The 18,745-nt window shown below is 52.0% G+C and overlaps 7 protein-coding genes across 7 annotated transcripts; 2 read left to right on the top strand and 5 right to left on the bottom strand.

Moving 5' to 3' along the window:
* Window positions 1–1,208: 1,208 nt before the first annotated feature.
* LRP88_10654 (uncharacterized protein) lies at window positions 1,209–1,463 on the bottom strand (the record flags this gene model as incomplete). The annotated part of the gene is made up of 1 exon (XM_083247106.1): window positions 1,209–1,463. The coding sequence occupies one exon, from the start codon at window positions 1,461–1,463 to the stop codon at window positions 1,209–1,211; it is 255 nt and encodes an 84-aa protein (XP_083098219.1).
* A 740-nt stretch (window positions 1,464–2,203) lies between these two features.
* On the bottom strand, window positions 2,204–4,024 carry LRP88_10653 (uncharacterized protein; the record flags this gene model as incomplete). The annotated part of the gene is made up of 1 exon (XM_083247105.1): window positions 2,204–4,024. One exon carries the CDS (start codon window positions 4,022–4,024, stop codon window positions 2,204–2,206), a length of 1,821 nt encoding a protein of 606 aa, XP_083098218.1.
* A 1,208-nt stretch (window positions 4,025–5,232) lies between these two features.
* LRP88_10652 (heterokaryon incompatibility protein-domain-containing protein) lies at window positions 5,233–7,233 on the top strand (the record flags this gene model as incomplete). The annotated part of the gene is made up of 1 exon (XM_083247104.1): window positions 5,233–7,233. The coding sequence occupies one exon, from the start codon at window positions 5,233–5,235 to the stop codon at window positions 7,231–7,233; it is 2,001 nt and encodes a 666-aa protein (XP_083098217.1).
* A 421-nt stretch (window positions 7,234–7,654) lies between these two features.
* On the bottom strand, window positions 7,655–8,977 carry LRP88_10651 (uncharacterized protein; the record flags this gene model as incomplete). The annotated part of the gene is made up of 1 exon (XM_083247103.1): window positions 7,655–8,977. The coding sequence occupies one exon, from the start codon at window positions 8,975–8,977 to the stop codon at window positions 7,655–7,657; it is 1,323 nt and encodes a 440-aa protein (XP_083098216.1).
* A 1,184-nt stretch (window positions 8,978–10,161) lies between these two features.
* Window positions 10,162–12,464, top strand: LRP88_10650 (tryptophan synthase beta subunit-like PLP-dependent enzyme; the record flags this gene model as incomplete). The annotated part of the gene is made up of 2 exons (XM_083247102.1): window positions 10,162–10,749; window positions 10,800–12,464. 2 exons carry the CDS (start codon window positions 10,162–10,164, stop codon window positions 12,462–12,464), a joined length of 2,253 nt encoding a protein of 750 aa, XP_083098215.1.
* An 860-nt stretch (window positions 12,465–13,324) lies between these two features.
* On the bottom strand, window positions 13,325–14,811 carry LRP88_10649 (transmembrane amino acid transporter protein-domain-containing protein; the record flags this gene model as incomplete). The annotated part of the gene is made up of 2 exons (XM_083247101.1): window positions 13,325–13,378; window positions 13,438–14,811. 2 exons carry the CDS (start codon window positions 14,809–14,811, stop codon window positions 13,325–13,327), a joined length of 1,428 nt encoding a protein of 475 aa, XP_083098214.1.
* A 2,867-nt stretch (window positions 14,812–17,678) lies between these two features.
* On the bottom strand, window positions 17,679–18,497 carry LRP88_10648 (uncharacterized protein; the record flags this gene model as incomplete). The annotated part of the gene is made up of 1 exon (XM_083247100.1): window positions 17,679–18,497. One exon carries the CDS (start codon window positions 18,495–18,497, stop codon window positions 17,679–17,681), a length of 819 nt encoding a protein of 272 aa, XP_083098213.1.
* Window positions 18,498–18,745: the final 248 nt, after the last annotated feature.

Below are 18,745 nucleotides of genomic sequence, written 5' to 3'. Positions count from 1 at the left end.
ATCTTGTGATTTCCCTCTCGACTCGGCCGGTCTAGGACAAGAGGTTGAGAAGGCAATAAAACATCGTCTCCCAGAATAAACCAGTGTTAAGGCTGGGCTGGGTCCACTGTAACTCTAGATGTTTCCTGACTAGCAGAGTGTTCCCAAGGCGTGTAACGACTACGCGCGAACTCGGTCAAATAATGGCTCTAATACTACAATCATCCAGATAAACATGCGGACTCTTATTGTGGAACTGCCATATCTTATGCTAACATTGTTGCGGATCTGAGCGTCTTTACTGATGTTTACCGTGTTGTTGGTGACCGAGACACGCTTGCGTTTGCCCTTAAACGTCGCGAACAGGGATCGACAGCGCATGCCATGCTTAAGCCCACCATCACAACCGGCAAACGTGAAAAAGAGCTATCAACATACACACATCATGTAGTTTTAAGGTTATCGCACATGTATCTGCCTTTCTTGGGGTTGCAAACAAAGTTGCTTTTTCGTTGCGTTACTGGCCGATGGTCTGCAGGGCTACCCTATTCCCAACTGCAAGGATGCTGTTCCCGGTCGCGATTACGTAGTATTTGGCGCTGCAACACGGCCCAACGGATCCATTTGTCCTTGAATCAAACCCAAGCGAACACGGGGGCGGCAAATAGATCATGCACTCCAGACATCGGCGACGTCACGCGGAGAGAGAGAGTAATGGTCTTAGGCAAATCTCATTCTAACTGTTATATGACTTGATGTCTAGGCTGTCTAAACAGGAACAAAAATGTCAAGATGCAACTATTCCTTTCTGTATGTTGTGTTGTGTGTGTATCATGAGCCAAAAAAGTAAATGTATGTGTACCCCCCTGATTTGACCCCGTGCCGAGGCCCCCCGGTGATGATGGTCCGGCGGTCGGGAGAAACCGTGGTGGCGCTCGGGGGGTGCACGTGATCACCCGGGTCGAGACCGTGGACCGGCCCCACCCGGGCCGAAGCAAAACGCCGAGAAACTCCGGATGCGCAAGAATGTTGATTGAGTGTCGTGAGAGTGGCAAAAGATGCCAGAGCGATGTTAGGTGATTGATTGATGTTTCCATCGCTATTGTATTGTCATCGATCGCCAAGGTGTAGTTTGGGAGGGAGGAGGAGGAGGATTGGTGTTGTTGATGTGTTGTTTTAAGGGGTGCTGACGCCCAACCCCCGAAGTCGGCGGCCTCTCATTTTTTCGCTCAGGCCTTCCAGGCAGCCAGGTTGCCCAGCATGCCACGGATGCTGCGGCGGCTCTCGTCGACAAAGGCAGGAGAGTCCTGGCCCTGCTCGACCTTGGACTCGACGGCCGTGAGGACGCGCATGTGCTCCCTCTTGAGGGCCTCGAAGTCGTCGTCCAGTTGCTTGTGCCACGGGTACAGCACACCCACCTGGAAGCTGAGCGCCGAGCTGGCGACAACAAAGTTGGTGACGGAGAGAGCTCGGGTGATGATCATGTTGACTGTGGGAGGATTGGTCTTTGTTGTTTTGTTGTGGTTGTTGTTGTTGAAGTGAAGGGTGTTGACAGCCTAGACACGCAAGGAGAAACAGTAGAGAGATGTGAGTAAGAATGAAGGAAAGGAAAGAATACCGAGGAGAGAGAGAAAGAAGGAGAACTCAAGACGAAAGAAAAAACCCAAACGCCATTAATAAAAAAACCCCGCAAGCAGTGCGACGTTTCCCGATCCAGCCAAAGAGGCAATCCTCCCGGGGAGACGGGGGGGAATAAACAGGAATCTTCTGGTTCTGGGCCTCGAGCCTTTGCATGGATGGCTGAGGTTGACATGTCAGTTGACCGGGGGTGTGGGGGGTTTTGTTGGAGGCCGAACCGAACTCCGGATTCACATGTCCGTATTGCAATGCAACTTCATGACTCCCCACAGGGGCAAGGATGATGACTCTTGTTTTGAAGTTTTTTTTCAGCTGCGGTTTTCTTGGGGGAAGCTGGAGGCTTTGTCTGGCTTTTGCCATTGCACTCCGAGACTACGTCTTGAGGCTTCTCGCGCCATCAATGCCAAGGGGCCGTTGAGCTAGACAAGTGGAGGTCCGGCAGCTGACAGGATCCGCACGTGTCTAGGCTGCAGGGTCTGGACATTACTTGATCACTATTCCCGACCCTAGTCCACGTCTAACCCCAGAGTCATGGCCCATAGCCGGTCTACATGCCGACCGCATACCCACTTGGGAACCTCCTCGGTCACGTCACAAGCCGCTCTTCGATATCCATATCCCCGGGATCATGTATCCCTGACCCGCCGACCCAGTGCTCCATCGTCAACCCTGACCGGAAGTGCGCTGCCAGGTGATCCGCCCGTTCCTCCCAACTGTCCATCATCACCTGGCAGAAGCCGCACTTGCTCCTGATCACATCTTGGCGGTGCTGGAGCAGGCTCAGATCCGGCTTCCACCCGTCCCATTTGCGGCAGCCGTGGAACTTGTGCAGATGCTGCCAGAGGTGGTCTTTGCGCGTAAACTTGCGCTCCGAGATTGGTCTCTCGGCGCAGGTGTCGAATTCGTGGGCTTGAATGTGTTCGTCGCTTGGTGAGTCGTCGCCACAGAAGAGGCATTGGGGGCTGCTCTCGTTGACGCGCCAGACGAGGAACGACTGGTCGGAAGAGACGGGAAGCGAACAGATCCACGCGTCGAGACCGGGGAGGTGAATGGATCTCTCATGCCGGACCCAATCGTACTTTTTCTTGAAGCTTTGTCGACAAAACGTGCACTGGAAACCCACAAACCTCTTGCTTTTTGACCTCGATGATGTAGGTCGTGACATGGAAAGGCCGTCACCCGCTGAGCTGTTGGCAGAGTGAGACAGAAACGTGTTTTCCCTTGAGCGGAACGAGTAACATGAAGATGCCGAGTTTGACGAAGCATCTTGAAATGCAGACTGCCAGAGCGAGTCGTTGCTCACAGACGAACCGGGAACATCGAATATCCCCAGGTCGTAGCCCTCGAATGAGCTGTGGGCACTGGATTGAGCAGAGAGAGCGTTCTGAATGGCGGATGCAGAGGCCCCTTCCTCTTCAGGAGGCGAGTTGCGCCAGCGATCCATAGGAGACATGTTCTTGCGGAGGTAGTGAGGCATGGGTGATCCCGGTGCAAATCCTTGGCGACCGCGGCCTGGAGATGTAGAGTAGGCTGATGATAATCGGTGTCGACGTCTCGTGTTGGCGAACCAGTTGACTACTTGGCTCCGACTGAGCCCAGATTGCTGTGCAAGGCTGACCTTTTCTTCCTCGGATGGATAGGGATGGTCAATGTGAGAGATGAACCAGTTTCTGAGCACTCGTGTCTTTCGTACTGATCGTGTATTCGCCCGTTTACCAGACAATGCAGCAAGTGAAAGCTCTTGAGGGTGTGACTGGCCACTTTGGCCCTCCTGGATTGTTGTCGGCACACCCAGAACGTTGTCCTCGCTCACTCCATGAAGATGACCAATGACTGGTTCAGACGTCTCAAAGGCGGAAGGCTCTCGCTTTTGACGGCCAGATAAGCTGCACTCACGGAACAGAGCCACACAGCTGGAGCACGACTTGGTAGGGTTGGGATTGTCAACGGTGGTGTGGAGGATGAGGCACTGGAGACGTCGTCGGCGACAGTTTGTGCAAGGTGCAGGAGGCCGAGAAGCGCCATTCTTGATGAAGAATTCATCAATAGTAGTCATTGGTGTCTTTATCGGGTCATTGCCGGTCGGTAGAGGCGGCGGATTACCCCAGTCAAGGGCGGGCTGATTCAGAAATGAGAAGTCATCCGCGGGAGGATCGGTCACGGCCCTGGCCTGCTGAAAGTCGGCATGCCAGTCGATCTGGGCATTTGGAAAGCCCGGACTCGGTAGATCGAGCCCGCTGCTTGGATTTGATGTGTGCGAGAGCGCGTCGACATGGCTGTTGGCGCCTGCGAGTGAGTTTGAGGAGCTGCGTGATTGAGGGGCGAGATCATCGACGTCGTCGTACGGGATGGCCAGCTCGGTGTTGTCGCCGCCTGAGTATAGGATATCGTCTAGTGAAAGCTCCATCCTCGCATTGAGTCGCTCAGTCACAGGATGAGTCTGTGGTGAGTGTTGAGGAACGAGTCGACGATGTGAGAGCGGAGTTTGGCGATAACGTCACGCGGCGAGGATGGTTGGAGTTTTGGGCTTAGTCACTTTGATTGAGTCAAGACGGTCTAGACGGAAGGGGGAGTCTCACAGAACCAACCAATGGGCACCGGCTGTTGCAGCCTTGACGTCTATTGTCTGCATCTGAGGTAATCATTTTGTAAACTGTTAATTTTCATTTGATCAATCTTTTGGTTGTTCGAGTCTGAAGGTGCAATTTTCACGCACTCTATGGCGTTAGCAGGAGGTACTTGGAGGGCGCGCTGTGGCTTGAAGAAAAAACCACTGTGCCCACTGAGATCATTCCTCGCGTTCGCCGGTCGGCATAGCTGGAAAAAGGGGAGAATTTACTCTCAAAAAAGAAGCTGAAAGCCTACTTATTGTCACACTTATTTCTTCTAGCAAATAGTGAATATTGCCGTCACTCTGGTTAGCAATCACCCTCCAGCGCCCCGGCACCATGTGTGAGCCCCGCTGTAGCGTTGGCGGTGTCAACGGCTTCTAGACAGCGCTATTGGCTTCAGCCCAGATTACTGTTCTCAAGACTTGCATTTCACCAGGTAATTGGACCTCGGTGAGGACCTATTGATGATCCAACAAACCAGCTCAATAACATGATGATCTAATTGGGCGACTCACGCTCGAACATCGTGTGTTTGGAGAAGGCGCACGTTTGTGGACTACAGACTGTCAGTGATGCTCGACTCATGCATCTCCCTCACGACCTGGTCAAGGCTACTCAATGGACCATCTTATAAAGGAAGGTCCCTTTGAGTTCCCAAGTGGAGTCCAAGCTGATAAGTGGCTCGCCTTCTCACTCGCTTGCATTTCTTCGAGATGTCAACTGGCAAGTAGACGTGTTGGCCTGGGTCATTGGGACCTCACAATGGTCTGCCCAACAGCTTCAACCCCTCACAGAATGAGGCTGATTCCCATGCAAGAGTCTGTCGGACTTTTTTTCTTCCGGCAATTCTGCCCTGCATCCCAATCTGCCTTGTAAGCCAGACTCCAGCGCTTATCTTCAACCCCTTCCGTTTTGGAGGCTTCTATGTCTTGGCTCTTCAACTTGATCGGCAACTGGTATCTCCACGGCCAAGTGGTATAGTTTCGCAACGCTTCTGACCGATATGAGTTCTCAACTAAAGACCGTCATCACCATCTCAGGCCAGCGAGCACCTAGCCGTGAGGCCGTGAGCGCCTCGGAGATATTCCCCAGCATAGACCCTCAAGCTCTTGAAGTACCACGAGACACGCAGAAATTGGAGTATGGTCGTCTTCCAAATTCTACCAGTTTTCGTCTGCTTCAGGTTCTTTCAGACGGCGGTCAAGACATTCTGCGATGCAGGATGTTTGATGCAGACCTTGCTGCCCAAGACACTCCGAGATATATCGCGTTGTCTTACACATGGCACGAAGAGAGTCTGCCCAACATATTCCGGCCCGTATTGATCAATGAAAAGTACCTGAATATCAGCCTGAATCTCTGGAACTTTCTCCAGAATTACCGCCAGACAGCCGGCGAGCGCATCATTTGGATTGATCAGATATGCATCAACCAAGACGACCAGGATGAGCGTGTCCAGCAGATCGGGCAAATGTGTGCAATATACGAGCGCGCCTCTATGGACCTCTTCTGGATCGGCGAGCCGGACGAGCATACGGAGGACGTCATGGACATGCTAGTGTCACTAAATCGCCTAGAGATGTCCCACTCGGCCTCGGGCCATCAACGTCCTGGCATTGATGCTCTGCTTAACCCCATCTACATGCACGTCGTTGGATTGCCAGTCTATCCCTCCCCAAAGTGGGGTGCTCTCATGCATTTCATTTCCCGGTCCGCATTCGAACGCGCTTGGATCATTCAGGAAATCGCCGTTTCTCGGAACGCCTCGATATTCTGTGGGTTGTTGATGCTACCCTTTGATGTTCTCGGAAGAGCTGCCACATTCCTCGTCGAAAGTTCCTGGATCAAGCATCTTCACGATGAGTACAAAGTGTCTGGCGCCGCGGGATTTCTGACGGGCATGATGAACTGCCGCGTGCGGCATCAGGAGGGAGAACGTCAGAGTCTGGATCTCTTGCTGGCATCGACCCGGCGTTTTAAGGCTACGATGCCAGTCGACAAGATATTTGCCCTGATGAACTTGGCCGAGGGACGGAGGTCTGAGCCTCTGCCACCTCTGCTCCGACCAGACTATCGAAAGTCGGTAGTCGAGGTCTTCCGGGATGTCACCCTTCACCTCATCAGCCAAGGCTCCCTTGACATCCTTTCTGGTATCGAGGATGTGAAATTCCGGCACTTTCATCAACTTCCAAGTTGGGTACCCGACTATAGTGTACATCAGGTTGTTTCTATTCTCTGCATGCCACCTAGGAGCGGAAACTTGACCCTGTACACTGCTGCTACAGGACGGCAGGTCGAAGCTCGATATTCATCCGCCGACCCAAACACACTGGTGCTGTCGGCCTACAGGTTCGACACGATAGAAAGAATTGCCCCCTTGGCAGACCAAGCAAGTCAGATTAGATTGGAGAATTGGGGAAGCATGCTGGACTTTGGGGCACGATATCCATCCGTTAATGGCGAATCTGGCACCATGATTGACGCATTCTGGCGCACACTGATAGGAAACATTGGTCTAGGGATGCACGAGTACCCAGTGCTCCAAGAGTGGATTCAACATTTTGCTGCATTTGCATCACAAGCCAGGGAGGAACTCTCTCAGTACCTTGCGAGCTCCCATGCAACTCCAAGGGAAGAAGGCGAGACTTCAAGCTCCACCCCTGGCATCGACTCGATAATTGGCGCGCTACGGAATGTTCTTGCTCCCAACGGAACCCCGGGAAAAGATACTGGGCGGTTCGAGAGCACTATGCACCATGTGTCATGGTCTAGAAGGCTCTTTGTCACAAAGGCTGGGTATATTGGCCTGGCACCTCCATCTGCTCAGCCTGGTGATATTATAGTCCTTATTTCTGGTGGGCGTGTGCCATTCATTATTCAGAAAGACAGTTCGGACTCCTCCGAGCATTACCATATCGTGGGGGAGGCCTACGTTCACGGGATTATGGATGGGGAACTCTTGAGCACTATAGATAGCGAGTGGGTAGACTTGAGCTTCCGATGAATAACTCGTCCTCAAAAACCACCATCACTCCACTACGGGAAAGCTCCTTTTCATCAGGTGCAGGCTGAGGGGACCCCCAGGGTGAAATTTCCTTCTATAATCGAGGGGCTAGTGGTAACTGCAGGTACGGTATCCGGGGGCATGGGCTGGCCGGTAAGGTCTGGTTGCAGATCGTGAGATCAAAACTCTTCAATGGCAGAATGGGCGAGTGTGTTGAGGTCTTTGACTGGATTGATAGTGAGAGCATACGTGATTATTACACATATATCGCTTTATTCACTTAAACTAGCGTTGCAAAGGTAATACAGCACTTCGCGATAGCTTTTTTTGACCAAGAAACACCCAACATAAGAAATATGTTCCACCGATATCAGTCTTAATGATGCACCGAGTGCTTCCTCCTAGAGTCCAGTCCGAAACGTCAGTTGGCTGGAGCGACAAGGAAGCGCAACTCGGCAATGTATGGCCCATTCTCCATGACTACGTCGCCACGGTGCTCGATGAATTCGCTTGCCAAGTCGACCATGCCACAGACCTTCATCTTGTCAGGAACCTGGAAAGATTCTTCTTCCACGGCATCCCCCCTGATCTCGTCGCCGCCGGTACCAAAGGGTCCAAGGGTCCTCTTTGTGGTGATGATGGTCAAGTCGAAGATGAGTTTCTTCCTTGTATCCTCAGTCAACCACCCCTTCTTCCATGTCGCCCCTGTTATCAGCTCATCGTCCTCTAGGAAGATCTTGTCCTCGGTACCGTCATAATTGAACTTGCCGTATGACGCACCGTCGTAAGCCCCCGTCTCCGCCCAAAGAGAGTTCACAGCGAAACCGTGGGATATGTCGAGCCGAATGACGTTTGTAGGTGCCGTTTTCTTCAACTCGAAAACAAAGTCGCTGAGGTCAGGATCTTGGCCTAGATACTTTTTTTGATAGATCCTGTCATAATCTCCCACCCTTTCCAGAGCTTCATCGGGAACTTTGTTGTATGCTGCGATCAACGACTGGGCAACGGCGTCGAACTCCTTGCGAATGTCAAACGACGAGGCGGTGTCGGGGTCCTCTGCTTGCTTTGAAGCCTTGGCTGCAAGCTTGGAGATGCTGTCCGAAATGGCCTTCATGATGGTTGAATGCGCGCATGCGTTCAATCGCAAGGGTGCCACATCGTGGATGGGTTTCGTAGAGTCCTCGTAGGTGAGGTCGCCATCGAACAGCTCCATTCCAATCATGATAACAGTACAGTTTCCTTTGCCCTGGAAAAAGTGGCCTAGTCGAGCCCATGGAAGAAGGCGTTTGTACAGAAATGGAGATTCAGGTTTTCTCGCAAGGCGGAAGCAAGAACCGAGGCGCATCCGAGCATGGATAGGATAGCTACGGGGTTCCAGACACAGCGTGGCACTGGCGTAGTAAAAGAGTGACGACGCTCCAGCAGACGCGTTGCCAAGTCCCACGAGCGAGCACAGGAAAAACCATTGTGCATGGGAGAGAAACTCGCCGACACTTTCGGGGCCATGATACTCGAAGCCTCCATCAAACACCATGTTGGTGAAGGCATCAGGCAAACCGAAAACTTGGTCCAAGGTTGTGCCTTGAGCAGCGGCGATGGCTGTAACCGCTTCAAAAAGCGTCTTTGCACTCTCTTCGCATGACTGGGAATCCTTCCTGTGTTGTTCATAGAACAGCTGAGCTTGTTTTGCCAAGCCGGTGTATCTTTGGCCCCGTTCGAAGGGGCCCATCTTTGGAGCAGCCATGTTGAGAGGATGAGGACGACACTGCGCGGCGTTAGATTGATGCTGGCAGGAGGAATGGCGACCGGGAGCGAATATGCTCTGCAGTTGTTTTCTGAAAGGGACTCTTTGAGGAGAAGTAGGTAGTGAAAAGAAAGCGATCGAGTTAAGCTGCAAAGGATGGACAGGCCTCTTGTATTAAGCTTATTTTCGGGGGAATCTGCCTTGGCCCGTCGCCATTTGCGACCCGCTGCACGCTGTGATCCAGGCCCCTCGGGCTGAGAAGTTGGCGTATTACAGTGTGTATGATTGGTATGGCTATCGCCCAAAGCAGTCTTAGTGGCCAGATTTCCCCAGTGGCTGCGGCCTCGTGAGGGTCTTCAGTTCAGCTCCCGGCACTATTGGGGCGCATTGCATTAGCATGAGGATAAGGAAAGCAATAGAACTTGTTCCAGAGCATGTTCCCTTGCACCAGGCTTTTCTTGGCAGCACGGGAGGGAGCCAACTTTGACATCGAGCATCTAAACGGTTGCATTGGGCGGGATACTAATAGTGCCTCAAGGGGAAATACTCCGAGGTTCTTGAAAATGACTACGGGCGGCAGATGGCCAAGTTACGCTGTTTTCATATCTGGCGGGGTCAACAAGAATGACATGCTCGATGTCTAGGATGGACAATGCCACTGAGAGGATGAACGTTCGTGTCGTATGCACACCTCGGAGACAGTTGAGCCCCTGAAAATGTGTCGAAATTAACCACTCAAGTTGTGCCAAGTCGCAATAACTGGCGGTCTTGTTCAGAGATGCTCTTGGCGAATATCGGAATATGCGAGTCGTGATGATGCCGAGGCCGGTTCCTCATCTGCGGGGCATCATTTGCTGTGGATCTTGGTCGTCGCCTTCAACTTGACAAAGGTAGACTACCAATGTACGCAGAAGGCGCATCGCCCAATGTCGACATCCATCAATTGATGCCCCCTCTGAAGATATTTCAAGTATAAATATCTCTCAAATCTCCTTGGATAGTGAAGAAAACATCTCAACTTGGATCTTTAGATCAAGAGCTGAGCCAATCTTCATTGCGGCCTCACATCCATCATCAGAAAGACCCGTTTGTTCTCGGTCAACCCAATCACTGTAAATCCCTTCGTTCCCTTCGTTCCTTCTTCGCCCCCTTATCCTCCTCAGAAACTCCATTTCCCCGTCATAATGGCCACAGCTCGTCGCCCTGTTCACTTCAACCCCAAGGCTAAATCATGGACCTCCCCCGCCCCCTCCTCACCGGACGTCATTGATCGCTTCCACAAGAGTCTCCCCAACTACCAGCCAACACCGCTGGTCAGTCTGGAGAGCGTCGCCAAGGAGATTGGCGTCGCTGCTGTTCACGTCAAGGATGAGACGAACCGCTTCGGCCTGCCCGCCTTCAAGATCCTTGGCGCCTCTTGGGGTTCTTTCCGTTCAATCACGCAGAAGCTGGGGCTGCCTCTTGACTCTGACATTGAGACTGTGAAGAAGGCTGCTGCGTCGCATCAACTGGTGCTGTACGCTGCTACTGAGGGTAACCATGGTCGTGCAGTGGCGAGGATGGGTGCCATCTTTGGCATTGGTGCCGAGATCCATGTTCCCTTGACTGTGCATCCATCCACCGTCAAGCTCATTCAGTCGGAGGGTGCTACTGTTGTCATCAGCAAGGGAAGCTATGAAGATGCCATCTTGGAAGTTGAGGCGGCCTCTAAGCACGAGAAAGGTATCTTGGTCCAAGACCATGCCTTTGGTGACTACCAGGATATCCCTCAGGTCAGTTCTTCTCCTTCAATCAAGGCAATAAGGATCTGACGCAGATATAGTGGATCGTCGATGGTTATCTCACCATGATGCGCGAGGTGGACTCTCAGCTCAGCTCCTCCACTGCTGACTTTGTCTTTGCCCCTGTCGGTGTTGGCTCCTTCGCTCAAGCCGTCACCTCCCACTTCAAGAGACAAGGGACTTCGACCTCTGTCGTTACTATCGAGCCAGACACAGCGGCTTGTCTGTGGAAGAGCCTTGAGAGGGGAGAGTTCACAACGATCCCAACATCTGGCACCATCATGGCTGGCCTCAACTGCGGAGTCCCATCGACCATTGCTTGGGATCTGTTGAAAGATGGAGTAGATGCAAGTGTTACGGTTTCGGACTTTGAGTCGCATCAAGCCGCTCTCTATCTCCAATCGCAGGGTGTTGAGGCTGGACCATGTGGTGCTGCTTCGCTCGCTGCACTCCGCCGACTCACGCCCTCTGACAAGGAAACTCTTGGTCTTGACGAAAAGTCCATCGTCGTTATCTTTTGTACAGAGCGCAACAGGGACTACGACATTCCCCGCGACGTTTCTGGTGATGATCCCGTTACCCTCACTCAGACCCTTGTCCAGATCAACTCGGCAAGCCCAACGCTTGGCTCCGTACCTGGTCCTGGAGAAGTAGCCATCGCTCGCTATGTCACAGCTTGGTTGGAGCACCGAGATCTGGAATCCCACTGGATTGAGTATACCAAGGGTCGTCCGTCGGTTGTTGGAGTCGCGCGTGGTTCTGGCGGCGGCAGGAGTTTGATGTTGAACGGACACATCGATACCGTTACTCTGATGGGGTACGAGGATGATCCTCTCAGCGGCAAGATTGTAGATGAAAAGCTTTATGGCCGTGGAGCGGCTGACATGAAGTCCGGCGTCGCAGCCGCAATGGTGGCTCTCGCCAACGCCAAGAAGCTCGGTCTTCGAGGCGATGTCATCTTCACCGGTGTTGCCGACGAAGAAGATGCCAGTATCGGAACTGAAGATGTTCTTCGTGCAGGCTGGCGGGCTGATGCTGCCATTGTGTCAGAGCCAACAGACCTTGCTATTCTCCATGCCCACAAGGGGTTTGTCGTGCTGGAGCTTACAGTCCACGGTCTTGCGGCACACGGCTCGAGGGCTGATCTCGGTATCGACGCTATTGTGAACGCTGGGTATTTCTTAGCTGAGTTTGGAAGATACGCAAAATGGCTGCAAGAGGGCCCTGCTGATCCAACTTTGGGAACTGGCACGGTTCATGCTTCCATCATCAGCGGAGGCGAGGAGTCGTCTTCTTACCCTGCACGATGTACCATCATCATGGAGCGTCGGACTGTCGATGGAGAAACGCCGGAGACGGTAGAGCGAGAGATCCGAAAGGTCATGGCCAAGGTAGCCAGCGAGGTCCCCAGCTTCAAGGCCGACCTGAAGGTCACGTTCAGTCGTCCCGCTCATTTGACTCCGCTGGACCACCCTTTCACCAAGCTCGTGGCCGATGTCGCAGGCAAGGCTATAGGAAAGGACGCTACTTTGGCTGGCGGTACATTCTGGACCGACTGTGCCCTCCTGTCTCAAGAAGGGATTGTACCCTTGCTTTGGGGTCCGAAGGGCGAGGGTCTTCATGCGAAGGAGGAATGGGCGGATGTGGATTCGATAAAGAAGATTTCTGAGGGCTTGACAAATGTTGCTGCCGAGTTCTGCAAATAGTATGGAAAATATGCATCAGTAGATAATATCAACACAGGAGTTCACCCTGGCCGTTAGGCTGTCGTTATTACAGAACGATCAGTCGTCATGTTTGACCCTCTATCTCGGGTGATGTGACATGTAGTATCCGAGATGAATCGGCGGTAAGAACGAATCTGCATATTCTTTTCTTTTTTTGCCGTCCATCTACACCTCATCTCGGTCTTGGTGGAGCGTGACATGTTTCCAAGATCTCAGTATCTGCATGTCACTACGCAGGATCGTGCATGAACTGTTGCAGGCTCTCGTGAGACATGAACTTCATTTTCATCCCATCTTGAATGAAAGTCGAATCTCCGCAAAAGAGCAGACATGGGGAACGGAAATCCACGGGGAAAGCACAGCAACCCCATTCTCTCCGCTCATTCAAGAATCTCCCCCAGTTTCAGGTGGACCTCTCTCGGATCGAGGAGAAGGAGGATAAGTGTCCACCTGTGGCGATCCAGCTGTCATCTTTCACCTTGCTTTGCCGGCGGCTCACCACATGGCCGCCGGGACGTTACCCACTCCCCAGACATGGGGGTTTCGATCAGTCATTCAAATCTAACTTGTTTCGCTACTGACATCCATGGCTATAGTCTCATTTCTTGGCACCGCCGGCTATCAGCGGGTGTTGTTGCAGCAGGGGTCCTCGTCTCCCTGTCAGTGCCCACATCTGTCCCATGCACTCAACAATAAAAGGAAAGGATGCGCTTGGGCTGAGAATAACGCTTCAAATCTTGTACACTGACGATCTATTCATATATACACTGCCACATCTTACAAATCTATCAAACAACTCCGGAACCAGCAGAGGAGGGGACTCAAACGCGTCCCTCGGCTCACTCGGTGCAAGAGAACGGGGTCCGGAAAGCACCGATCTTGTAATGGTGTTGCTATCCCAAGGGTCAGTTTTGAAATTAAACAAGGTAAAATCCGGTTTTGAGACACTTACGATATCCTTGATGGTGGCGTACGTTCCTCCGACGAGGACGAGAAGACCAAAGAGGAAGGCCAGTATGCAGCAGATGGCATGGAGGATATTCTCTCGGTCGTACCACTTGCCCTTGAGGAGAAGCTTGTACCACATGATAGGCGGGAAGTACAGAATAAAGCCAGACACGAACAGGGCGGAAATGAGCGAGAGGAGATCCGAGAAGAAGGGGATGGCCTCGCCGAGAACCCAGGAAAGAGCCGTGATGGCAGCCAGAACGGCAATCCAGGTGATCCAGCCCTTGGGGGTGTTGATGAATCGGATGATCGAGTTCTTGTAGAGACGGATATGAACATAACGAGCAGTAACCGTGTTGCCGATGGCGCCGGACACAAAGATGACGGGGAGCGCAACGCCAAAGGCCACCTTGGGCATGACGCCATCGAGCGAGAGAAGAGCCGGGCTCTGGACATCAGCTCCGATAAAGGTGTAGATGAGAACGCCTGTAACGGTGTAGATGACCATCTCAACGATTCCCAGAACCCAGACTGACTTCATGTAGTCTGACGGGGTGTGCATCTCAGACTGGAATGGCGTCATAAACATGGAGAAACTGTAGGCGAAAATCATGTTGCAGATGGCTACCATGGCGTCCTTGAAGGTGCAGCCCTCGGCTGGCCACGCTGACCAGTTGACGGCGGCCAGGCCACCAGGAGCGTTGGAGGATTGGACGCCTGAGGCAATGACGGCGATGAGGATGGCGGACATAACAGAGACAATGTCGATGTAGCCGAGAATAGCGGCTTCAGTAAATGAGGGTGGGATGGCCAGGACAAACAGGAGAATCGCAGTGACGATTCCAAAGACAACGCCACATGTTCCCTTGTCGCTCAGAACGTTGAGAGCGATTGTGCCCGTGAGGACGTAGGAAGAAGTCATGAGAATCAGCTGCAGCACGTACATGCCGCCAAACAGCTCCTCTCCGAAGCGGCCCATCAAGAGGCCACCAATGTCGCCATAGTGGCCAATCTGAGGAAAAACCACCTTGACCTTGCCAATGATGTAACCAGTGTAGATGGCAATGAGACCCAGCGTAACGCAGCAGAAGGTTCCTGCTACAACACCGAGAGTCGCAAAAGCACCGGGGAGACTGAAAAGACCAAGGCCGATGGCCTCGACCATGAGGATGACGGTCAGACGCTTCCATCCTAGACGGTGGAAGTGCGCCTCTCCCTCGGCGATCTTTTGCTTCTCAAAGTCGGTGATGGTGCCGGGGGCTTGGTCGTAGGAGTCGTTGATCTGGGCAATCTTATTATCGTCAAGCCCATGGTTCTTTTCCGTGGCTGAGGGCGCCGGCGGCTGCTGAGATATCATCATATTGTTTGCGGTGTCCATGTTGAAGGAATGGATGCAGTGGGAGGTGTGATTCTGGGGAAAGTCTGGAGAGAAACGAAGCGAGCTGCTTGAACTCCACGATTTTCAAAAGAAGACACCGGGGAAACGACTAGACGCGACCCTTTTTAACAGAATCATTCTGGCCCAAGCTCTCATCGGTCGAAATGGAGACGATCCCCACGTTGGTGAGAAGGGGAGGCACCCCATAAGGAGCCCCGTGTTGTTGTACGTAAAAATCTGGTGATGGGCATTGAAACCTCCGCAAGGCCCATCCGTGCTGGAGTCGTCGGCCCGTAAGCCTCGAATCACCGACGGGCGTCCGAGAAGCTATTAGCAAACGATTGACGAAGTTTGTGGAGTGCCCTGGGCTCGCCCGTTGCGATGACACTCCGGGGACTCCGGGGGCGGGCGCGATTCGAATCGTCCTCCATATCCGCCCCGTCAGCTGCTGATTGCGTGGTATTTACGTACTTTCCGATGCACGCCATTTAGCAGGTTTTCCCCAGGTGAAAGATGAGGAGTTGAATGTGCCGAAAAACATAGGGGAGGCTGAAATTTATGTGGTGCCCTGTGTCTGGTAGGCCTACTGCATGGCGCCCCTTTCGGAGAGCCTCAAAAAGCCGCACATCAGGACGCTTTCCGACGCTAACGACGGCTCTTGGTAACGACGATGTCTGATAGGGCATAGCGCTCCCGGCCTTGGAATTGCTGATCGTCACAGCGACTGGCCGGCGGTGGCCGGCGGCGTATCCACTTGTCGGGGTCAAGGTCGTGTCAACTAGACAACTATCCCGTCGCCGGCGGTCCCAAGTGGAGATGCGAGTCGAGTCGCGCCTCAGGGATGGCGAGCCTCGCTACAGGTTGGTACCTGCGCGACACCGACCTTGCTAATGTCATGGAGTAATGGGAGACGCGACGAGATAGGTAAGCCGGTCACCTCTTGGCTCAGCCACGTCTGCTGTTTCATCAAGGCTTGTATTGGTTTGAACCAACCGGCCCACGTCATCTATCCTTTTTGAACGATTCGAAGCTATTTGATAGGCTAGGCAATACATGTTGCGACCCGGTTGGTGACGGCTCAAGAACTAAATCATGCGCTTGGCCAGGGATCTTGAATCAAGCCCGGACCCTGAAAGTCTCAGGCATTCGATGTCTTGGAAGGTATTCATAAACTTGAATACAATGAGCCAACATCAAGTCACTTCTGTAATTCGGTATGTGCGAAAACTTCGACAATGCTAAACAATTTGTTGTGCTCCATCTGTAAAAGAATTCGGCCCTTTCGCCTCCATTGAACTTTCTGCGATAAAGCATTGACTTGACAAATGCCATAACCTAAACTATTACTCCATCAAAATAAACGTGATTGGAGTATGGGGCAGTCAGCACGGCTACAACCAAGCGAGCGTTGGCCAAAAGCCAAGACAAATCTTGTTTGTAAAAGCATTCAAGAGCCGAAAATACTTGAGTTTGTCAAAAGTTGTACATTTTGGTTCTTTCCTTTCTCGACTGGTGCACTGCCCTTGGATTGTTCGTGGCCTTCATGAGCTGAAGTATTTGGACCTCGGTATTTATTCTCGTAAAGAAAGACCATGTGACACGATCTACAACCGAAAGACTTGAGAGTACAACTCACTGTCAGCTGCAGAGAATACTCGGTACTCGGCATGTTGTTCTGGAATTTCGATGCAGTAACCCTATAACAAATCTGGCAGGGCTCAATCTCTCTTTACCCTACTCCATTTGTTAAGAGCCTGGATCCCTGCGCCCAACTATCCTATTGGATCGAACCATTTGTACAAAAGTCGTTCGACCTCAACTTGGAAGAAGTCTCCTGAGACTTTTAGGGCTGGTCTGGTGGCGGAAGTCAGCGGCTTCTAGAACCGCTCGGCTCGGCAGTGACAGAAGGTCTCCCCACATACAGAAGGTCTTCCTACACACAGAAGGTCTCTTTGGGGGCGACCATTCCACTCTTTAAAAGATCTTGTTTTTAACGACTCTGTTGGGGGCACCACAGGCGTGGTTGTTTCATCATTCTGTGGCTGCCCAAACCGGGTGACAATGACGCCCCAAGGCAAGGTGTCTGAATTAGCTCAGTGAGCCCTCTTCTTTTGTTAAATACGACTATTGCTAGCCTTTTGAAACTTTAGATTTGAAGCCAATTAAGTCTATGTGATAGATCGCTAAGCGGAATATTATCGCCTATTGCATTTCAGCGCAGACTGTAGAAAAATGCATCGTCGAGCATGGCCTGAAACCCAATGGTATGATTGAATGCCCCACAACAAGTCAAAATGGATCATAAGCCTGAAGAGTTTGTAAAAGAACAAATAATGAGTATTTAAACTCGAAGTGATGGTTGATGAGGTGAAGTTGGTGGTTGTATATGACAAGAGCCTTCACGTAAGGTTTTGGTGACTAACCACCTAGGTCCATCCACGACATGTTGACGCGTCACCTCCAATCAAAGGCTTAGGTTCTTTTAAGGGAGCGTCTGCGTTCATCATTGTCTTCAAGCTGTCTGGCGATCAAGTGCCTCAGACACACACGTAGTAAAAAACAGAGAAGGACAAGAAAAACCAGGCAGTTTATAGGCCCTTTGGGCATTGGAATCCATCGTATGCTATGCACTGCCTTGAATGCCGTCTCTGTTCCAGCACCGCGTATCAATGTTGTTGATCAGCCCTCTCGTCAGCCCCCCCTTTTACATAAACACCGCCCCTTGCCGTCCATTCTGTCGTACCTCTCAATTCTCACCATCCTTGCTCAGATGCAGGATTTTCCGGGCAGCATAAAAATTGGCTTCTTGGATGCTGAGAGGCAAGTCGCCCTTGAAGATTGCGGGATACTTCTTTCACTCAGTTGTGTCAGAGGAAGTTTCTTGGGATGTCATCCTTGTCAGGGTCAAGCCCATAGGAGGGATCATCATCCAAGAAGTCCAACAGGTCCCCAAAGGCCTGCCTGACAATGTACGCCACAACAAGACCCACACCCTCTTCGTCGTCTAAATCTGCTCGCCGCTCGAAGGATGATGTCCTCCCTTTCCTGGTAGACTTGGGTTGTGCCTTTTTCCACCATTTCTGAATGTTTTTGGTGTCCTTGGCTGCTTTCTTGGAAGGCGAACCACTTGGGACGGTGATTTTCGATGGGTTGGATGGGAAGTTCTGACTGTTCATTGCATTCTCCTCCTCTAGCATCCTGCCTAGTCTTTTCGCAACAGTCCATTTTTGGAGGGGTTTCAGGCCAATTAGAGTCATTAAAGCCCGAGGATCTTCATCCATGATGGGCTTTAAGGCCTTGGGGAGTAGCCTATACTTGAACACAAGCTCGGCAATCTTCTCCTCCCCCCTCTGGTACTTGTTTGGCTCAATACTGGGGTCCTCAGGCTCCATATGCGTGGTGAATCGATACGGGCCGTTCAGCTTGCACACAGCTATGCCTCCGTTAACCAAGACTTGAGCGAAGTTACCAAAACACTGCAAGGCATCGGAAGCTGCCAGGTAAGGCTCCAATTCGATGATACCGCACCAGGCCCGGTTGGCCCATTGTTGCTCCTGGGTGGTCGAGGGCTTGTTCCTGGGTGGAATTTTGACCTGGCTGACTCTTGCAGCTCCTCGGTAGCTTGCGGCAGAGCCAAACAGGTATACGAATGCAAGAAACTGCAAGGTGTATAGAAATTGCTTCATGGCTTTTGAGTGCTCAAAGCCAGTGCTGAAAGGTATAGTGAACGGGGACTGAGGGAATGGGTGATATTGCCGGGCTGTGTTGGTTCAGAGTCATATCAGTTGTTGGGATCGGGGATATCGATGACATTAAATGCCGCTGCTGCAGAGACAGCGGTGAAGAGTGAAAACTAGCAAAGTTTACTCCGCCACGAATTGAAACCATGATTGTAGGTTGAAAAGGTTCTGGCTGCAAGGAAAACTCGAGGCAA

The sequence above is a fragment of the Fusarium phalaenopsidis genome (genome assembly GCF_050370095.1).
Source record: "Fusarium phalaenopsidis strain FUZ10S chromosome Unknown contig_32304, whole genome shotgun sequence".
Lineage (NCBI taxonomy): Eukaryota > Fungi > Ascomycota > Sordariomycetes > Hypocreales > Nectriaceae > Fusarium > Fusarium phalaenopsidis.
The sequence above is the reverse complement of the archived record's forward strand: the minus strand, read 5'-3'. Positions and strand labels throughout refer to the sequence as shown.